Source organism: Thermobia domestica, chromosome 12 (genome assembly GCF_964235325.1).
Source record: "Thermobia domestica chromosome 12, izTheDome1.hap1.1, whole genome shotgun sequence".
Classification (NCBI taxonomy): Eukaryota; Metazoa; Arthropoda; class Insecta; order Zygentoma; family Lepismatidae; genus Thermobia; species Thermobia domestica.
In genome coordinates, this window is record NC_137465.1 from 66,958,786 (window position 1) to 66,980,705 (window position 21,920).

The 21,920-nt window shown below is 34.2% G+C and overlaps 1 protein-coding gene across 1 annotated transcript in view; it reads left to right on the forward strand.

The window, feature by feature from the left end:
* The window catches only part of LOC145665985 (zwei Ig domain protein zig-8-like), a 196,332-nt gene extending 181,368 nt beyond the window's left edge, over positions 1-14,964 (forward strand). The window contains exon 4 of the mRNA XM_081733091.1: positions 10,898-14,964. Within this exon, the coding sequence (XP_081589217.1) occupies positions 10,898-11,001 (104 nt within the window). The 3' untranslated portion in view covers positions 11,002-14,964. The remainder of the gene's footprint in view (positions 1-10,897) is intronic.
* Positions 14,965-21,920: the final 6,956 nt, after the last annotated feature.

The window sequence follows — 21,920 nt, forward strand, 5'->3', positions numbered from 1 at the left end:
TTTAGATTAGTCTGATGGCATGACATTAGTTCCCTGGTTGAGAGGCAAATCACTAGTATTGGGCTTAAAGTGTTCAGATACATTTGCCCATTCAAGTCTCCCTTTAGCTGTTATGAATGCTGGAGCTGTTGCTAGTCTTAGGGAGATAGAAAAGCAAAGGCAATATAACAGCCTCCTTGATAAATTTATTTTTGCTCCAATTGCCATCGAGACTAGTGGTGCTTGGGGATCTGCAAGCCTTGATTTTATTAGAGAAGTAGGCAGACGCATTTCTATCGTTACTGATGTTCGTTCAACATCTTTCCTAATTCAACGCATATCTATTGCTATCCAACGCGGCAATGTGACGTTGGTTCTTGGCACCTTACCACATGGAAAAGAACTAGATGAGGTGTTTCTTCTCTAACACAAAGGACAACACTGAACATTTATACAACTGGACGGCATACTATACAAATAAGGTCAATATGGTAATTGGAAAGTAAATGACTGTAACATAGTGAAACACATATTCTTATGTCAGGGAGATTATATATGGGAAAAGATTATATATGGGACCGAAGACGGTAAATTTAATGGAAATTTACTGTTTTATTGTCTGACTGAAAATTTTTATATCGTAATAAATGTTAAATAGTCATTAATTGTTAGACTAAATTGTTTGACAATATGTTATGAAAATTAAAACATTTGCATGATGACAGTAATGAAATACTATTATTGCTAAAGTTGCTTTGAGCTTTAATTGATTCGTATTTTTGTTTTTTCTTGCTGTGATATTTAATGTAATAACCGCCGCCATTTGCATGAAAAGTTCAACTATTGCAAATTATTTCCAAAATATATTTAATATACTTCTTTGACATATTAATTTTTATTATTGGCACGAACAAAATGTCGAGTTGCATGATATATATATATATATATATATATATATATATATATATATATATATATATATATATATATATATATATATATATATATATATATAACATCGATTTTTTGGATAAAATAAGTATTAACCATGATTTGGTTATTATTCAGTCCAGTTGAATACTAAATTGTCTTTCATCTTGTTAGAACTTCAATATTTGAGTATTCAATCTAATAAACTGGAATTAAATCAGTCGATAAACTAGTTATTTCTAGCGATTACAAACTCAGCATTTCAGTTTATTCTGACTATAACCACAAATAAACAACTGGAATTTCATACTTCAGCAGTAAACTTCGCCACACTAACTAGTTCTAATTATTTCGTAAACATAAAATCTCTGACTACTCCTTATTCTCTCATTATAAGCGACAGTGTTAATAACCCATTCAAAGAATACACCAAATGCATATTATATTTTAGATTCCAGCTACGTATATTGCTATAAAAGTCACCAAGAAAGTTCTATCGGTTCTTGTGGAGGTCTGTGTTCAACTGGCCCCCACACTATGAGTTGAATGCGAGTGGAAATAAGGCAAAGGTCAATTGTTGGTGTGGGTATATCCAACGTACTACCTGGTTGAGGCACTTAAGTTACACCATGAATTTGCGTAAGAAGAGAGTGAACATGGGACCTTCACAGAGCGTCATAAGGGCGCGTATCCTGTACGAGTTCAAACAGGGCTCAAACGCCGCTGTAGCGAGGCGGAAGATATGCCAGGGCTTTGGTGAAGGTGTCGTGATTAGGCGGACAGTACAGCGGTAGTATAACAAGTTTAAGGACGGTGAATAAACACTCGAAGACGAACCACGTGCCGGAAGACAAACATATGTACAAAATGCAGATCTTCAGGCAGCAATTGAGGTGAACAGTGGCCAGACATGTGAGAACTGAGACTACAATTCAGTGTGAGTGGAGAAACCATTCGGCAGCACCTCCACTAACTTAGAAAGCACTACAAGTTGAATCGATGAGCCCCACATGATTTGACTCAGGGCCAGAAGGCAACGCGAACAGACACCTGTGTTTCTTTGCTGTCTCGTCTGAGGAAGGAGACATTTCTGGCCAGAGTGTTAGTGACATGTGATTAGATGTGCGTCCTGTACTTCCGGCGACATCAGCATTGGTTAGCATTCCATTAATCTGTTCCAAAACAGCCGAAACCAGCACTGCACCTGAAAAAGGTACTCCTGTGTTTTTGGTGGACTGCTGGCAACGACGTGTATCGGGAAGTGCTATCAGCTGAACAGAGCATCAAGGCAACTGTATACTGTCAGCAGTTGAGCCATCTTCAAGAAAAACTTAAAACTCTAGAGGCAGCACTTCTGAATAGCAAAGGGTTCCTCCTGTTACAGGACAACCTAAGCCTCATCCTTTCAGAGACATACTGATTCAAGGGCAAAATTCTGTACTCAATCTCCATATGTGAACATATAAAGTGGGCTCCTTCTCCATGAAGGTAAAAAAACAGGTAATCATCTTATTTGTCAAAGAGAACGATAGTATTTAAGGCGAACTTTAGTACAATATCATGATACGAAAAAGGGTTATTTAAGGAGGGGTCGAACCTTCCAAGGGAACTTCAAGGTACCAAAAAGGATAACCATAAAAGGGAACGTAATTCTAAAATCACAGTTAAGGGTGGATCACTCGACCTCATGACGTCACACCACGTGACCTGAGAATTTAAATTTCTCGCGTTGGTGAGACTAAGATCATGTGATCGCTATCAGCCAATCAGAATCGTGGTACCAAAGTACTCGTCAAAGAAGATAACCATAAAACGGAACGAATTTCAAAATCCCAGGGCTTAAGATCACATGACCTCTATCAACCAAAAACATCGAGGTACCAAATCAGTCATATTACCCGTAAAAGGAAATTAATTAAAAAATCCCAGGACCTAAGATCACTTGACATCTATCAGCCAATTAGCATCGAGGTACCAAAGTACTCATCTTACCCGTAAAAGGGAACGAATTTCAAAAATCTCGGTCATAAAAAATAAATTAAGGGATTTCCCCGCAGGGTGACTCATTAGGGCCAACGCGAGGGAGTACTACTCCTTTCATGAGTATAAAATTTCCATGTACTCTGTTTACAGCCCGAATATTTTTCATTACTTTTATACGACAACAATCTTGAAGAATTTCAATAAAAGGGTCATTTTGGTAACACTTTTTAAATTACAGCAGTCAGACACATACCCATAAATTCATTTCGAGGAGGGTTCAAGTTTTCTTCTTCCGTTTTATTGGTGTTATTCAATTTGATTAATTAGAGAACTCTCTTTGTCCTCGAGGTCATTTTGCACTTCATAAACGAATTGTGCGGGACGACGTGCTAGTCAGCAGCCACACTTCATTCACTACTCTTGTTTTATATCATTCTTCCTAAAGAGCTAAAAAAATACTAAAAAATCAAAAGTCGACAACAAAAGGCTGTCAGAGAATAACTTACATTGTCGCGGACTACTGCTTAACAAAAATGTAATTTGCACATTTGGTATGGAGTAAAAAATGAATTGGCATTTCATTTTGCTTATGTAATAATTATTTAATTCTTTTTAAAATATCGGAACAACAGTGTGCTTTCAGTATAAAAAAAATTACTTACCCCAGCTTAAAGCAATGTTACTCACTAAAACGTATTTTTGAAAATTCATTTGAGTTTTCGAGTCAGAGAAACGTATGAGCCAATACGTCTCTTTGGTCCTGAAAATTGAATGACTTCTTTTTAGACAGAAGAACGTATTGGCTGTTACGCTCCTCTACTCTAAGATAAATTCGTAAATGAGAGATACGTTATTGCCTTTCAACGAAAAGGATAAGAGAGAGAGTTACGTCGATTTGTCACCAAGTGAGCCTTACAAAATTATATAGATATATAAAGAAAAACGAAAATCCGATTTTTGGAGTTACGTCCTCTGGTTCTCATATGGCGTTATGATAGACGATTTTCATGTTCTCAAAATTTATTATTTCATCTTTCGCAATCTCTTGTACTGATATAAAATAAGCTTTGGGGCATAAGCTTATTTTCAAGTTACGTACCTCCACTCTTTCAGAATATGTTTTGTGCTCTGCCGATGTGTCTAACGTAGCACTTCTGCATTCTGATATTTTTTTAAAATTCCTAGAGTCCTAATAATCTTTAATTGATCATAATTGCTAGCTGTATTTTATTTAGAGGTGTTAATAATATGTGCAATAAGTAGGCTTCATTACCTTCCAACCATTATTTTTAATTGCTACGGCATACGGTCTCATAGCTTATGATTTTCCTCATCATGTTCTGAATATTCAGAGAATGTTCTGGTGTAATCTTTTCGACTAATCTAGTGGTTAATGAACGCACTATCGACGAACGAGGTGTCAGGTTTCATTTCCAGTAAGATAACATCAGGTGTTTCGGATTCAATCTTATATTTATTATGTGTAGGGTGTATAATGCGCAATAGTGTTCTTTCAAGTGACGTAAATCAATTATTTGTCATATCATATGTATTTAACGTGGGTTATATTTTGAATGAAGAAATTCACTTTTATATTATAGTTAGGCAGAATAGTAGATGGCTTCCGGAAATAATTAATCTTTGAAATTGTACGTTGCAGTTAATCTAAATTGTAATGTATAAATCCATTGTAAGCAGACTAAGATTTCGATCCACCTTGTATCATAAGGACTTTGTGGTAAATATAGGTGGCGTAGGTAACGATAATTTTCTTCATGTGGAACATTCGTCTCCCAATTTATTATTCCACTGATTGCTTAGGCACTGCTCGTTGAAATTCATAAGTATTTCCTGTAAACCAAAATGGAAACGAGATTACATATTCAGCTTGAGAGCCTTTTGGTATTTACCATATGCTAAAGATAATGGATGACATAGGTGGAAATATTAAATGAAAAAGGACACTGGATGAAAACATAAAAGAAATTGAAAAACGCACGAATTTGATGTTGCATACAAAAGTCACATTACTTAGGATTGAACAGAGGAAGGCACCTTTATCACAAAAACATATCCATAGATTGTGAGTGTATCTATCTATCTATCTATCTGTCAATCTATATCTATATACGTATATATACAGGGCCGGATTTAGGGGGTGCACCGAAGCACGCAACCCCCCCCCCCCCGTAGTTCTGAATATACACTATCTAAAGTGAGAAACTGGCAGTGGAAATAGCAATACTTTCCTAAAATTTCATGTCATGTTTCCGTTTCGGGCTTAAAAGAAAGCGGAGTTTTGCTAAACACAATAGTTTAAGTCAATTTCTCATACACATCACAGATGCATAAAGGTATTTAAAAAATTTAAATTTGATTCAAACGTACTGATAGTTATTGATGCACCCCCTCAGAAAATCCTGGATCCGGCCCTGTATAATATTATAATATATATTATAAATACATATCACAATGATGGTTTGAATGAAAAATGTCAGGCAAGAAATGACATACTGTCACTTCAAAGAACTTTAGTTCATGAACTATAATTTTGAATCATCTGTCTTTACCTTATAAGAATAAAATTAATGCATACATTATCACACTATACTGTACATATTAGTATAACGAAACCACGATCTGACATAATATATTAATACGTAAGATTTAAGGTTTCAATGCCACGGAATTTTATTTCGACGTGTAAAGTGAGGATCTCTATAAGTAACACTTGTAATATAATTCTTATTTACTGATTTTTGAAAAGTTCTTGCTCCTCATTATTTTCGTCCATACAAAATGCTTAGTAGACAAGCTACATTCGAAATGAATATACTTTCTTCTGCAGCAAAAGGAATTCAGACAGCAACAGCTCCAGACCAAGTCGTCAAACATTTCTTTTTCACATTTGTCAGTTTACGTCTTGAAATCATCAACTAAATTTTTTCCAATTTCCTTTCCGGAAGGTTCGTAGGAGAAGAGCCAAAGAAAGGAAAGCTCTCCCGTTTCATAAAATAAGATTGTTCTCTAGAATTGATTTCTCCTGGTTAAAATATATATCAATTGTAGGGTCTCTATAGTGAATTGCAGATTCAAACACTTACTCAACAACAACAATACGAAAACACTCTTTCCTTGCCGGAACTGTAGTAAATTAAAAGATATTTAATTTATTCATAGTCGTTAATTATTAAGAAGTCCTTATCATAATGACATACAGTGTATATATAGTCACCAATATTATTTAGCACTACAGTACTCGCATGAAATTGTTGAAACATGAGTGCTCGCGCGGATTACAATTGTAGTCCACTTGATAAATACCTATATCTTAGTGGTTATCCAATCGGTATTTTTTACATTATTTTTGTGGGTTTTCACAAGCAATCAAGAACACATTTCAGTGCAAACATTTTGTTTTTTAATGCACGAAAAGAATTAGAAGACAAAACTTTAGAATGCGTATGCAATTTACTATATCTTTGTAAATGTTCGTTTATTTTCTTACTATTTGATTAAAAATTGAAATAAAAGAGGAAATTTGTATTTAAAGTGTTAAAAAACTGTTATAAAAATAAAAAGAAGTTGTTAAATTGTTCACAAGTTTAATTTTTACACTTGAAAACAAGGTCAAAAGTAGGGAAAATTTTTAGTGTTTCAGTCATAAGAGTCAGTGCAAAGAGTGTGCTTGTGGTTAGAGCAGATCCACTTACTGCACCTGAAACATCTTTTTCGGGTACCCTTGTTTCTTCTCTTCCACAAAAAGGTTTGATGAGTTCCATAGCCACAGATTGCAGGAAGTCTCTACGGTTGATCATAGCTTCATTGTTATTTGCTTTGAAAACAATGAGAGCGTTTACTCCAGCAACGTTTAACACATGGAAGAAGAGAGTGAGTGGCCATCTTTGCAAATTCCTGGCTGTATAACACTGGCGACACAATTTGTCCAATATGTCAACTCCAAATTTAGTGTTGTTCTATCTTAATAACTATGCAGTGTAGGTATAATGTTATGACGCTGTGTTCTCGTATTTCTTGGGTGCACTAGATCAATATACCATCTGATAATTCTGTCCTTTCCAATGTAAAATTCTCCGTGAAACCTGTCTTCCAGGATCACCGTTAATTTCTTCATCTTCTATTTCTTCCAAATCGTCACTACCACTTTCTTTTGAGTCACTACTCGACAACATCTTCCTCTATTTCATCTTAGTCTTCTATACTCAAAACACTATCGTTGTCACTTTCAGTTTCTGTTAGACGCTGTCATATCTGTTCTTGCTCTGACATCTTAAACTAACATATATCACATATATTTGAGCTAATAATGTGAAATAATACATTCAAAACAAGAACAGTTAAAACGTTAGACAGAAACCAAACTATAACGTCAGTACTCGCACGGATTACAATAGTAGTCCATGCGAAAATAACAATCCATATAACATCAGTGCGTTGAGTTTGGGTGCTATCACTCGACTAATGGTGCTCTAGAAATGAGGGAGGAAGGTAGACGACCGCTCAAGGTCACAAGTGTTGCCAACCCTCAGATACCAGAAAACTGAAACCCACTGGACTACAATAGTAATCCGCACGAGCAGTGTAGTGTTAAAACTTAATAATATTTAGAGAGTTTCGAGGTGGTGTTAGAGGAAAACGAAGAAATAAAATTTCCGTAAAGAGTAATAAAACGATGTCTTAAAACGGGTAGCAGAGAAGAGAATACTTTTAGCCAGTATCCTTCTTAAGGAGGCCAATTGGATGCGACACACTGTGTATAATTTATCTTGTTACAGCGATAGAGGGAAGTACAACGAGGAGTATGAAAAGATGATCATAGCTGAACGACGATTTTAACCTTCAGACTACCAACGGGTGCGGGGTACTTTGTGCCCAACACAGTATATTTTTTGTAATTACTCTTCTAATCGTTTCTTTAAGATTGTAAGAAAATTGCTTAACACGTTTAGCTGAAGCATATATCTTACTTTCGTTCAAATGGGACGTTAGTGTGTCTCATAAAATTTGCTATTTTAAGTTGCTGGACACAAAATAGTGTTACTCCTAGATGGCAGTATAATACATAACAATATCATGCCATTTTTGAATTTGGTAGTCAGTCTTATCCCGTGTACTGTTCATTTTGAGAGTTTCATGTTAGTGTGTCTTATACCTAGGTAAATTTGCTATTTTAAGTTTGTGGGCACCAAGTGGTAGTCACATCTCCTCCCCCATTGGTAGGAGATGTGACTGGTATTTAGAAGTGTTACTCCTAGATGTCAGCATAATAAATAGCTATTAGTCTTATCTTGTGTTCACTTTAGCTCCTGTCCTGCACTTTAGCTCACTTTAGTCCCTTTAGAGTTCTCAAAGAGTTTCTAATTGGTTTCTTTTGCAAGATATATTTTATCTTAACAAGTCGGCACAACCCCCCCCCCCCTTGGTAGTCCGCATTATAAAAAATACCTAGATAGTGCGAGGATTGGAGATGGCAGAAAATATTTGGAGCTAAAACAGGAAGCAGAAGATCGGAAAACGTGGAAGAAACATCTATAAACCGAACCTAAGAAAAACCTCATTAATTCCTGGACTTGTCAACAGGCAGAATATGCTACTACTATAGCTATAAAGTTGAAAAACACTTTTTCTTTCGAAAGCAAACAAGGAAATTCTATGGAATAAAGTTCGAATCAAATTTAATGTTTACTGTAATTTACTAGACAAACGGACACAAGTCAAAATGTATTTATTTAAGTTCAACGCTTTTATTTTGCATAAACAATAGTTAACGTGGATATGGTTATCGATAAATTAACAATCTGTTAACAAGATTTGTGATACGTTTTATCACATGAGATTATTTTTGCAGCTTAGCACAATTGGATGAATGGTTTATGGAAATCTTGCATTTCAATAATATCGAGAAATGTCTGATGAAGATAGTATAGAATCATTCTTCAATGATTAGTCATATCATAACTATGCTACAAAGTTTAGACAAAAATATAAACACTGGCTGTCGAGGTAAGCCCACAATGTTTAAGCAAACATCAACCACTATCGTTGTGGGTTCGGCTCTGGAAGCAAACAGGTGAATTGCACTGCAAGTCGGATGGAGTAGGGTATATACGAAAATCATGTGCAGTAATCGCACTTCACAAAGTTGGCAAATCAATCGAATATTTTTAAAACCATGAATAAAACTGAAGATCAACTGTATGTTCGTGCATCAGACCATACACCGATACAGTGAAACATGGATTGATACCCAGCAAAAATATGCCTTGCATTGTGAAGAACCAGAGGCTTGTTAGAGCTGTAGCGAAGAGAGAGTACCTGTGAGGAAATAATCACTAATAGCTCATGAGCTGAATGTGTCAAAAATGTCTATGCTGCGTGTGATTGTTAAGTGATCTAGTACTCAAAGCTTACCAGTAAAATACTGGTTACTTTCTCACCTCATAGCTGAAGGTCTAGTAAGAGCAAACACAAAAACAACTTCTGCGTTATGTAAATGTTGGCTACAGGAGAATCCTTTTCACAGACAAAGTGATCTTCAAGATTGAAAAGTCTTACAATTATAAAAAAACTATAGTGTTTATACCTCAATATTCCACCAAAATCGTCTTAGATCTTCAGAGGTCATTATCCCATCTAGCTAATTGTTTTGTAGTGGAGGGTGAAACGATTGTATGAATGTCCTCCACTTTTGTGAACACACTATAAAAATGTTTGCAAAAGTATACCGAGCAACAATGCTGGTAATACTTGTAAAACCATTGATCAGAACTATGTTCACCAACTAGCTATGGAGCTTTCAGCAGGGTTCAACATCGGCCTACAAAGCTAATACCATACAGAAGTGGCTTCAGAAGATGTTCCTGATTTCAATGCTCCGGCTGATTGGCTCTCCAGTAGCAACAATACCTTAGCCCATTGGATTGCAGGTGAATGTTGTTGTCTGAGATATGCGTTGGAGGGCGAGGTCTGTTGAAATTGGCATCCAAGTCTTACAACTCTCATAAGTTTTCTTGTGCAGGTACTGGTCAAACTTCCCTTCAAGACTATGCGTGCTGCAATCAATGACTGTCCTAAGAGACTTCAGGTCTATGTGAAGGCCCGAAGTGGCTATTTTGAACAGTCCTTGCTACTCTGTGTTGAAAAACATGTACGTTTGTAGCGTTCAAATATTAATAGGCGCATTAGCTTGATGTGACTGTACTTCATTTTTGACTTTATGACAGAATTTATAAATTTCTTCCATTACAACTATTCGATTAGAGGAGATGTTCGATCTTCTGGAGTATATTAGCTCAAATTCGGCAAATTATATATTAAGTTTGAACGCTATTTGGTCTGACTCAGAAAGTATACAAGGTACACAATCACTGGCATCCCTGACTCTGAAAAATTATGACTTGATTAAAGCCAAATATCGAATTTCAATTTCAGACTTTCCTGGTATGTAACGTAACCCTTTAACTTCCGCTTAGTCAAGACTGGCCACATTCTTGAATTGAGTCATCAACTGCAGTAACTGACATCATTATTATCAGGGAATTGTCAAGATAATGCTCTAAAGTTTCAGCATTAAATTCTGATATGATTAGAATGCTATATTTTTACTGACTTAGATACTTTTAACCTTCAGAGTCAAAGACGTAGACAAATAGTTTTATTACAATTGCATAAATTAGGTTCTGGTCTCTCTTGACTAGGTCTTTGTTCGAGTTTCCTACTTGGTTCAATTTCCCATTCAAGGTTAAAACAAGAATAGTAGTTTTGGACATAATCTATTAATTGTGCAACAAGTCAATTGTTTCTACAACTCTCTTTATTTTCGAAAGAGAAAATATCTTGAATGAAAATAAACAATGCCTTAATTTTCATTACTTTTCGAATGTTTGATACTCTATTGTAAATTGAAGCACAAAGTCAAATTTAAGTTCAATAACTTTGACTTAAGTATACTACGATAATAACGTCTATTTTTATTTTGTTACAGGTGAGCATCCAGCAGCGATGCACCAGGGACAGGGAGCTCAATTACCGTGTCCTATTCTTAGTGCCTTTTCAGTGGGAGTTCTAATATTGTGGACTATTATATAGCATATACTGCTATGTAGTGGTGAACCAGTAAGATGATCATGAGGTGTAAGATTTTATGAACCATATTCAAAAAATTCTAGTTAGGTGGAGGGGGTGAAAGGGACGACACGTTCAACATGAGGAGACAATGGCGTCAGACGCCCTCCCTACATATCACCCTTTCACGGCCCTGTTGCCTTTCATGATATCTTGCGATTGTAATATCCATCTAACATGCTAAATAAGAGATGAGATGGTGATTTTAAACGATACGACTAATGTTTGTCATAAATATATATAAACTGCGTTTTATTTTTCACAGTAGCAAGTGCTTTGTACTATGGTGAAACTATACTTTAAAATGTCGAAAGAAAATTCTTATGTAAAATAACATGATATATATAATAAACAATAAACACTTAAGAACAAGAACAACAACAACAACAACAACAACAACAAGAGAAACGTCCCCACAGCGTTTGTATTTGGGAGGACAAAATCATGTGCTTACAAAATGGATAGTAATGATTACGGATCAAAAATTTATGAAAGAAGTAGCATGAAAATGTAATGAACTACATTTTTAATGCAAACATATTACACACGCCTGTGAGGTCGAAACTTTTATCCATTTTTTATGTGCTTGCTGAATAGAATCTCACAAATATTGTGAAGCTTGACGCCTATTTTCTGAAAGAACATAACAAATAACATGAACTAAGAGAAACTAACAGTGTTGTGATATATTGGACCAGATATTTTTAAACTAACAACAAATTACCTTACAAATTACCCACTTGAATGATGAAATAGAAAATTAAACTTGTCGCACAAACAGTATATGATCCCTACTACCTTAGTGTTTAGAATATCGATAAATCGAGAAAGCAAATTATAAGACAAAATAAAGTTTTCAAATCAAATCTCGTTTCAAAAATACTACGAAAAGATCAGAGTATATAAAATAACACAAGAAAATAATGTCTCTAACTAGCATTTAGGGCACAGTCTTTACTCAGAATATTTATCCATGTGTAGCAGATATTCTTTCCTTAAAAACACAAACTATTTTTATAAGAATAATATTAATATGGTGATTTTCAAGACATGTAATATTTCGTAATCATTTACTTTAAAACATTTTTGTGGTTAAGTTTGTACAATACAATTCAGCTTCAAAATGTTTCCGATATTGATAGTGCTTATAATAGCATTCTTGATAGCAAGATAATGACCAAACTAAGGTTGGTATTATTGTTAAATCAAAGATGACTGTGTGTTGTTTTAGTTTTTTTCCAACCACAAACAGAAATGTTTTGAATGATATGAGGAATTAAAACAACAGTTAAAAGTAAAATTGATTGTTTAGTTTATACATTTAACATTATATTTCATATTTTGTTAATGAGAGGTATATAAGTTGGTTAAGGCGAGAGGATTCGTTCAGTGGTAGAGCGTTCTTCTCTAATGAGAAGAACTCGTGGTTCGATTCAAGGCCTTGTGAATTTGTAATGAACAATATCGTGTTAATGTGCGTTCTGGAGGTTCTCCCATTTCCTTCTATGTAATTATTCCAGGAATTATTTAATTAGCATTCACTTTCGTTTACCATTCGTTTCTGTTTCATAAAGGGCAAATGGGGAATGTAAATTTAGAAATTTTGTTCCATTTACTGACTGCTTAATCGATTGAGAGGTGTAAAGTAAAACCACAACTACACATCTGAAAAGGTTGTGAATAGTGCAGGATCTTGCACGAAAATAGTATGATAATATCAAAATATGAAATAGCTGAAGGAAATATGGATGAAACTGACGCTTGGCAAAAACAAAACAGGTGCATCTGCCAAGGAAAGTATTTACCTCAGACAGATTTTAACAAGTATTTGTCAACCCTTAGGACACTCTTATTTCAGTGTAAGTTACAAAGTAGTGTACTCCTTCATAAAAATATTTTCTAAATTTGATTAATTTCGTAGAATTGTCTATGGTAAAGTAAATGCACTTCTTGAAGTTCCTGAAGCTGAATTGTATTATTTATCTTAACTTACATTAAGAAATAATTTTATCTTGAAAGTTAAACATATATATTTCATACTTGAATGGTAAATATTGGTAATAACAATGTAACATATAACTATTTGCATACTACTTTCAGTTTAACGCCGAAAAGTCTCTCTTCCATAAAACTTGTTTTGAGATGGTAATAATTTTAGCAAACTCATTTCAATAAGTTCCTGTGGTTACATGAAATTAAGTCTCCTCTTATAAATTTTATTTGAATCAATGATCGAAGAAAGGGCGTAAGTTCATTTTGTTTAGTCCTGAGAAATTAAAAAAAAATATTTATGTATCTTCAATAGTCATCCTTCTACACTCTACGTAATTCAATGCTGCATTTACAATGTTGTAAAACCTTCGACTTGCTTTTGTTTCATATAGGAAGTTATGTATGGCTCTAGAAAATCGAAAAGTGATCATAAATCAACTTCATGACAAATTTATTTAGGTTCTTTCTGAAATCATTGATTTATTTATAATCATCATAAATCATATGTTATATCTCTAGAATTGTAATTTTTTCTTATGTATTGAGTTTAAATTGAAGTTCACATATATTCATGTACTTAAAGATGCTTCATGTGACATTCTACTCGTACATGGTATTTCTTTTATCACATACCAATCTTTATTATTATTTTTCAATGTAAACGATTATCAACAGAAGAAAGATTTGTTTGTCTATTTGAATTAGAATGTTATATATGTTATATCCGATTTGTAATATAAAAATACTAACTTTGAATGGAACACGCCAAAAATACTGAATTCATCGCATTATCATTGTATGTTTTCCTTTAGAATATAAGTACAACACTTCAATTAATGTATTGTACATTCAATTAATATATTGTAAATTTCATTATAAAATATGAAACAGTAATTTTAATTAAATATTTATTTTTTCCATTCAGTTTATCGTGAATACAATATTGCAGTATATTTTAGCAGTACTGAAGATTCATACATGACCAGCCTAACACGCATTAAAGTAAGAAACTGTGTAATTGGGATATTTTGTTTGTTTAAAAGGAAAAAAATGTTACTGTTTTACTTAAAATGACAAAGCAACTTTGAAACAAAGTAAATTATCCATCTTCTACATTTCGTGCTCTATTGTAATGGAACTAACTAAGAAATTTTGCTCTAAAACTTGTTAAGTAATTTACGTAAGACATATTACGTAAGGTTTGGATTCCTTAAATATGTTCCTGCAAAGAAACTATTACTGGTAGCTTGGTAATGAATTTCTGGTGGCCTGAGTATCTCAAATGATAAAGTGAATATTTTAAAATGTGAATGATACAAAATATACTCCTAAATGTACAACTAAATATACTTCTGTATATTATTGAGTTCTCCAGCAGTGTAATTTTGCACGAATTGGGGTATAAACATTCCCTAAACTACATTTTATAATGAAGATATAATTAAAAATAACTTTAGTTCAACGGTAGACTAAAATATACGTGTCTAAGAGAGGAATGCAATCGATTTTGGCATTTCACTTCATCAGATATATTTACTCAAGGCAGTAGAGACGAATATAGAGTGTGAACTAACATCAATATAAACATTCAAAAAATAGTAACGTATGACTATATTTATATTTATAAGAATCTGAGAAACCTTTGTGAATGTATTTTTGGAAGTGTGTTTGAATGTGCGTGAATGTGTAAGTGAGTGTTCTCTTCCACTATATTTAAAATAATATTGGGATACATTTTGTGAAATCTTGAAGAATAAAAGAAATGAAGATATTTAACATGATGAGAAATGCGCTGGAGTATGGGAAATGAATTGTTGCTTGGCAACTATGACAAATTTGAACTGAAGAAGATCTCTAAGAATTTGGGAAAAATCTAATGTGATATGTGTCAACAGTTGTACAAGTATTTGCAATAAAAGCATGTCTCAAAACATACGGATTATGTTTTTTACTTAAAGTGTTTTAATAATTAAAATAAAATTAATAAGTTATATATTATTGATGTTATAATCAATAGTAATGTCCTATTTGCTAGACTGGCGTAACTGTTTCGAGCCAATTGATTATTTTTCGAAAGAGTTGTTAAATGAATTGTAAGAATATAATTATCGATCCCATTATTATAAATATAAATGAACGCTTTAAAACTATTCGTTTTAAATTGTGAAGTTAAGAAATAGATATTCACAGCATCGTAAGAATTTATTAAGCATTTAATAATAGTAAAAGAAAACTGCGAAATAAAACATTTTAATTTTAAAAATCCATAAACTATCAAAAACGTGAAATTCATAAAATATCAATAGAATTAGAAAACATAAAGCCGGAAATATAATATTAAAAAGAATTCATAATTTGTTAATTTAAATATGTATTTGTGAAATATTTTTAGTGACCTTAATATCACTCTCGTGTTCCTACTTTGTGTGCATGATCCCTACATCATATTGTCTAACTAACCAGTGAGTACGAGTGAAATGGAGGTGTATTAGTAACTCGAAAATTAAACTTGTAGACGTATGTGGATTATCTCGATGGAACAAGATAGTTCGTCAAGACATTCTCTGAAAAAATCTCCGAAAACTTGAGTTAACGAAATAGTGAAATTTTGCTCTTCTCAGTTTTGGAAGTTAGTCAGACTTATATTATTACTTTCGAACGTTAAGCGACTAGAAATTGAAATTTAAACACGAGAACAGTTAAAAAGAGATTTACCCGTTTACTGATCAAAGTTGATCATAATTACCCTCAGCCATAATAAAATAATAATCCTCAGAAATAAATACCTTTGAATATATTACCCCTTCCGTAATGCCCCCAAGAGTACATTATGAGAAATGTTAATTTGTGTTTTCTCTGCGTATGGAACAAGGTTACATTTCAGGTTCGAATCCCACTTTAAGCAGTAAATCCTTTCCATATAGAATCAGCGCTGAAAGGAATGTTGAAGTCCAGTTAACCAATCAATCAACTAATTTGTATATCTATTTTTGTCCATCCACTTCTTCGACTTAAACAATAATAAGGATTTAGATATAATTTATCATTGCGACTAAAAAGTCAGCTTATAGATCGAGAAAACTAACTATGAGTCGAGGTGCAATATCAAGTTCTCTTTAACATATTGAGACTTTAAAGATCAGAATGGACAATATATTTATTGTGATTTGAAAGTAATCTTACGAAATTACATATGGAACATATTGCTCCGACATCTGTCATACTTCAGTAAACAGTATAATCGTCTGGCTATAGGACCTCTGCGGTTTCTGGTTAAAATATTGTAAAAAGTGGTTTTCGAACACCTCTACTGAAACTGTAATTAACACTATTCAGGGAGTTCTATAGATACAGAAGGAAATGATAGTCTTACAGTGCCAGATTCGAGTTAAGCGGTGGATGCTTTAGAATTTCCCAGCCAAGTTCTCTCATTTTTCTGACATATTTTCGGTGTTGTAAAAAAATCCTTTTGTTCACCATTTCCGGCCATTTTTTCTAAGTTGCTAGATCATAATTGACAGTACAGGTCCAAGCCTATCATTGTAGTCCTCATGAAGCAGCTTGTGATGCACGATACTTTTCCAATTCAACCAGACAAACATCATAAACTTCTTGGTCGTCTTTGTGGGCTTTGCCATAGACTATGGCGCGTCTCCTTGCTCTACTACAATATTTTTGCACATTATTATCGTGCAATTCCACTTTTGATTATGCTTGATCAGCCGCTTCGGAAATGGCTGGAGTTTGTTACGTTTCAGTAGAAATTCTTAGGTAGAAATCAGATCAAGTAAATGTTTTTTGAGTCAGATCACGTAGAACCTAAACAACAATGTTCTTTTAGTAGACAACTCTCTAATTAGATAAACTGATTAGCAGAGTATGTTTAGATCATGAATACTATCATGTTATAAGTGCTTACATTCTTGACTTGCTCGATCTCTGCCAGGATGTCATCCACTTTTGCTGTATATATTGGCCTACATCGAAGATCATCTTGGACATTAAAGCTTCTATAACGAAAGCAATTGGACATGTCCAACCGTATCGGTCTGAGTTTATCGTTCTCTCCGGCAGAAGTTGCTTGCAATGAATAATGCCTTTCCAGTCCCACCAAATACACAGCACAATCATCCTGGGTATCAGTGTGTGTTTTCCCACAGGCTGTCGAACATCTGCACTCTTTGACTACGATCTTATACGCACATTGTTGTTGTAGTTAATCCATTTTCATGACTCGTAATCAACCCTATGTTGTGTAGAATTACAGTTCATGTTATGCATATTTTAAGTTCCCGAGCTATGAGCGTTCAAATTTATTATTATATTTTCGAAAATAACAACATATATGTATGTAAATAATACAAACGAGAACAAATTTCCCTTAGTGGTAGACGTTGATCTGCTATAAAAGTGTGTGATATTATGTTGTTCAAGCGTTGGGTTCCCAAGATATGCAGATTCGAATTTGAAATATATTCGCAATTGCAATTGGAATGTTGTAAATGAAATGTTGCAAATGCAATGAATAATGTTTACATAGCAATTAGAGACCTGTTTTGAACAGAGAAAAATAAAAATAAAATATCAAATGAAGGACAACTTTTACGGCTATTCGTAATTTACTTGTTTTGAAATTTAAACCCAAAATGCTATTTGTTTCATCCTTCAAAATATTCGTATGGTCCTCTTTATAGTATATGAGGATTGTGCCATACAAGCCAAGGAGTCATGTCTCTCAAGGGATTACATTCTTTGTAGAGATAAAAATAAAGAAAACATGTCCACAAAGCTCAAATATCCTACCAAAGTGACATAGCCTTGATCACACAAGATTTGTTATCGCAATGATACATTTAATGTTTTCTATTTAAGTTAGTACATAAAGTTTACGAAAGCTCATCTCAGAAACTACTCTGAGGATAGGACTGGATTCGACCGCTCCAAATGTTCTAAGTACGAAGATGTTTCACATTTACAATCCCACTTCGCTTCTCTTTAATTTTACAGTTGTCAATCGCGAGATAGGTTGGAAAATGATTTTAGGTAATTTTGCAAACAGATTAAGAATGGACTGTTAGGTCATTAGTGTTTACACTTTGTTGCAAAGTGGTGGATAATCACCCTCAAATAAAATGGAAATACGAATTTAGTCGAAGTATAGGTTGATAAGTGCTTGATGTGTCATTACATTTCTTATTGTCTATTGATGACGAAACACTTCGAACGCCGTTATTGGAAAAATGAAATCTTTGAGTTTTACGTCCCACGGTTATGCCGGTTAGGCTAAAGGAGACGGTGATGATGAGTAATGAATGAAATGGTGGAATGAAGAAAGTGGGAGGAAACGGGAGAACCCCGAGAAAACCCACACACACGGTGTGTGTCCACCACAAAGTTCACCTGGCGGGGGCTGGGATCGAACCCGGGACCCCAAGCACCAGAGGTGAACGCTATACCACTGAGCCACAGACCTTCTTAACCGTCGATTACAACATATCAAAATGCAAATAAGTATACATCAGAAGTTCCTAAAGGATATGGAGGATAACAACGAAACTTTGTGTAAAGGCAATTCGCAAATATAAACAAACGCTTGTTTTTAGTTTGTGCGGAAAAACAGCGTTGGGGCCAAGGCCCCTTCGAAAAAATGTAAATATTACCTTAGTAGCGCAGGAAGGAGTGGAACGAAGTAAATGAAATTGTGTAGAAATTATATATATATATCATATATATATATATAAAAGAAGACCTTTCCTGTTTTTTCAAGTGTCTCCATCCGATTTGCTTCAAATATGACACATCGACAGTAATCAGAAAATAAATCAACTCGCGTTTTTGTTTATGCGGAAAAACATCGTAATGGTTAAAGCCGCCTTCTGAAATACTATAAAATACGCTATATTGTTTGTACTTACTGTTGATGTGTCAAATCTGAAGAAATTGGATGGGGACAGTTATGAAACAAGAAATGCCTTAACTTAAATATGCAATATCTACACACAATTTCATTCGCTTTTGTCCACTCCTTCCGCCACACAATGCTTTGGTCCACTTAACCTATTTTTTTTTGAGGAAAATACGAAACACGTGTTCTCTCATCTTACGTCTACAATATCTGTGTGGAATTTCATTCACTTCGGTCCACTTTTTCTTGCCTTTCGGGCGTCAATTTCCAAAATTTTGGGTGAGGGATTTTTAACCTAAAACCGTTTATCTGTAGAAAAAAAAACCTGTGTTCGTTTGTTTTTGCATATTGTCCTACACAAAGTTTCATTGCAATTATTCATGTCCCTTAGGCACTTCTGACATACTGTTATTAGCACTTTTCATATTTCCTTATCAATGGTTTGGAGGAGTCCGTACCCCACTCAACCGTTTTTTCAAGGAAAATACGAAACATGTATTGCGTCATTTTACGTCTACAATGTCTCTGCGCAATTTCATTCACTTCGGTAAGCATTTTCTTGCCTTTTGGGAGTTTGGGTAGGGACTTTTGCCTCCTAAAACCGTTTTTCCGCAGAAAATAAAAAAGTGTGTTCGTTTGTATTTTGCATATTGCTATATCACAAAGTTCCGTTGCAATTCTTCCTGCCCTTTAGACACATTTGCCATACTGTTATTAGCTCTTTTGATATTTTGTGATCAAAGGTTTGGGGAGGTCCGTGCCCAACCCAGCTGTTTTCTGCAGGAAAATACGACACACTTATTCCATCATTTTACCCTAATTTGTGCACAATTTCATTCACTTCGGTCCGCTTCTTCTTACTTTTCGGGCGTCAACTTTCAAAATTTTGGGTGGGCCTTTTTGCCCCTAAAGCAGTTTTCCGCAGAAAATAAAAATCCGTATTCTTTTATTTTTGCCGTACTATCTCTACACAAGGTTTCGTTGTAATTCTTTATATCGTTTACGCAATTTTGACATGGTGTTATTAGCACTTTTAGTATTTTGTGATTAAAGGTTTGGGGGGGACCATGCCCTACCCAACCGTTTTTTTTTTAGGAAAACAAGAAACACATATTCTCTCATTTTATGTCAATTTGTGCACAATTTCATTCACTTCGGTCCACTTCTTTCCTTTCTGGCGTCAAATTTCAAAATTTTGGATGGGGGCTTTTGCCCCTTAAAACTGTTTTTCCGCAGAAATAAAAAACACGTATTCGTTTATTTCATGTGTAGTATCTTCCTGCCAAATTTTATCAAAATCTGTGTGTCTCACTTGGTAAGTGTTGAATGTAATTCATGAATACCTCGTGCTGTCATTCTTCTTCTACTATTAAACATGAAATGCTCGAAATAAGACTTCTGGTTATCTTACTTAACAATCTGTACTCTCGACTTCTTTTGTAGCATTTTCTTTAAATTTAATATTGTGGTCACTTTCCAATTTTTAGCATATCTTTCCGTAAGAAATTTATTCTCAAGTTCTTCGCTACATTTTCCCCTACAGGACACGAATATTTGCTTGAAGCCAAAATAGAATTCCACTAATCTTAAATTATTCTTTACAGTAGAAATGTTTGTACTTATTACATTTTCCTTAACTAGTTTAAAAGGAGTAGACCTCTATTTCTTGGTGTAGGCTTACTCCATGCTTTCCATTTTTTTTAACGGTAAAATTGATTCCATATTTTCCTAGATATTGTACTTTTAATCCCCAGCACAGTTCTTGCATTTGTAGTGTGGAAACATCCCATTGTAGAGGGTAGGTTTAACACTTCGTTATACATCACACAAAATATGCGATTCTTCATAGCTTAAAATAAAATACGGAAATGACAAGCTACTACACTAAACATTGTGTATAACATATGCATATAACTTAAATTAGATCTTTAATTTACATGTTCTTAATATTCTTCATTGAAGGTTCTAGAACACTAAATAACAAGTTATGAAACACATCATTTCATTCTCAAGGTCTTACAGGTAAACCGATCATGCTTATTCTTTTTATTATAATACGTAGTTAAATCCTAATATATCATATCTCGAAAGCCGCAGCCCAAAATATTTCATCCTTATTAGCCAATGACTAACGCCAAGTGCTTATCGAGTCTTTGCTTGGATGTCATTCATGTTGCCATTGTAATTGAGTGTGATAATTCCGAATGTAGTATAAATTTTAATGACTCAATAGCACTTTTCCTCTCATTCTTACTGCAAAGTTATCTCCTATCAATGTCATGCTTTCTTCAGCACAAAATTGAAAAAGGAAAAAAATACATGAAATTAATTCATACGAACCACCTTTATAAAATTAATCCGTACGAACAATGGCCGTGCGCAGGAGTTTTTTGAGGGCGGTATGAGACAGTACTATAACAGGTGTTTTTGCGGGGAACATATTGGAACTTTATGTGCTAGCTGAAATAGAACATTCTGAATGTGTCATTCCAATATAGACTATAGTGCGATCTTCTGTGCTCTATCATTTCTGGCATTTTCGAGCAATGTGACCATGCTGTTTATAAAAATCAACGTTTGAGTAGAGGTCACGGCTCTTTGTCGCTTTTCTTTAAGTACAGGCCTATTCCGTACAAACATTTGAAAAAAATAAATAAATAACTTGTATTCATTTAAAAGATGAAGGAACACAAAATATATCCTTAATAATACACGAGCTCGAGTTGGACAGGGACATTTTAAAGATCTTCAAGAAAAAAGAAATACCCTATAATGGACCTTACATAATGAAAGCACCAGTGGCGGCGATTGGACGTTAAAAGTGGGGGCCAAGACATGATCTGAATATTTGTATATCAATGTTAGTTTTCCTGGTTGTTTCTAACACTTGGTTTGACGAAAGGTTGAATAACTAATAGGATACTATCTTTTTCAGTTAAAACGCTGTAGGCCTATATCGTATTTCATATTTTAAGTAAATTGACAA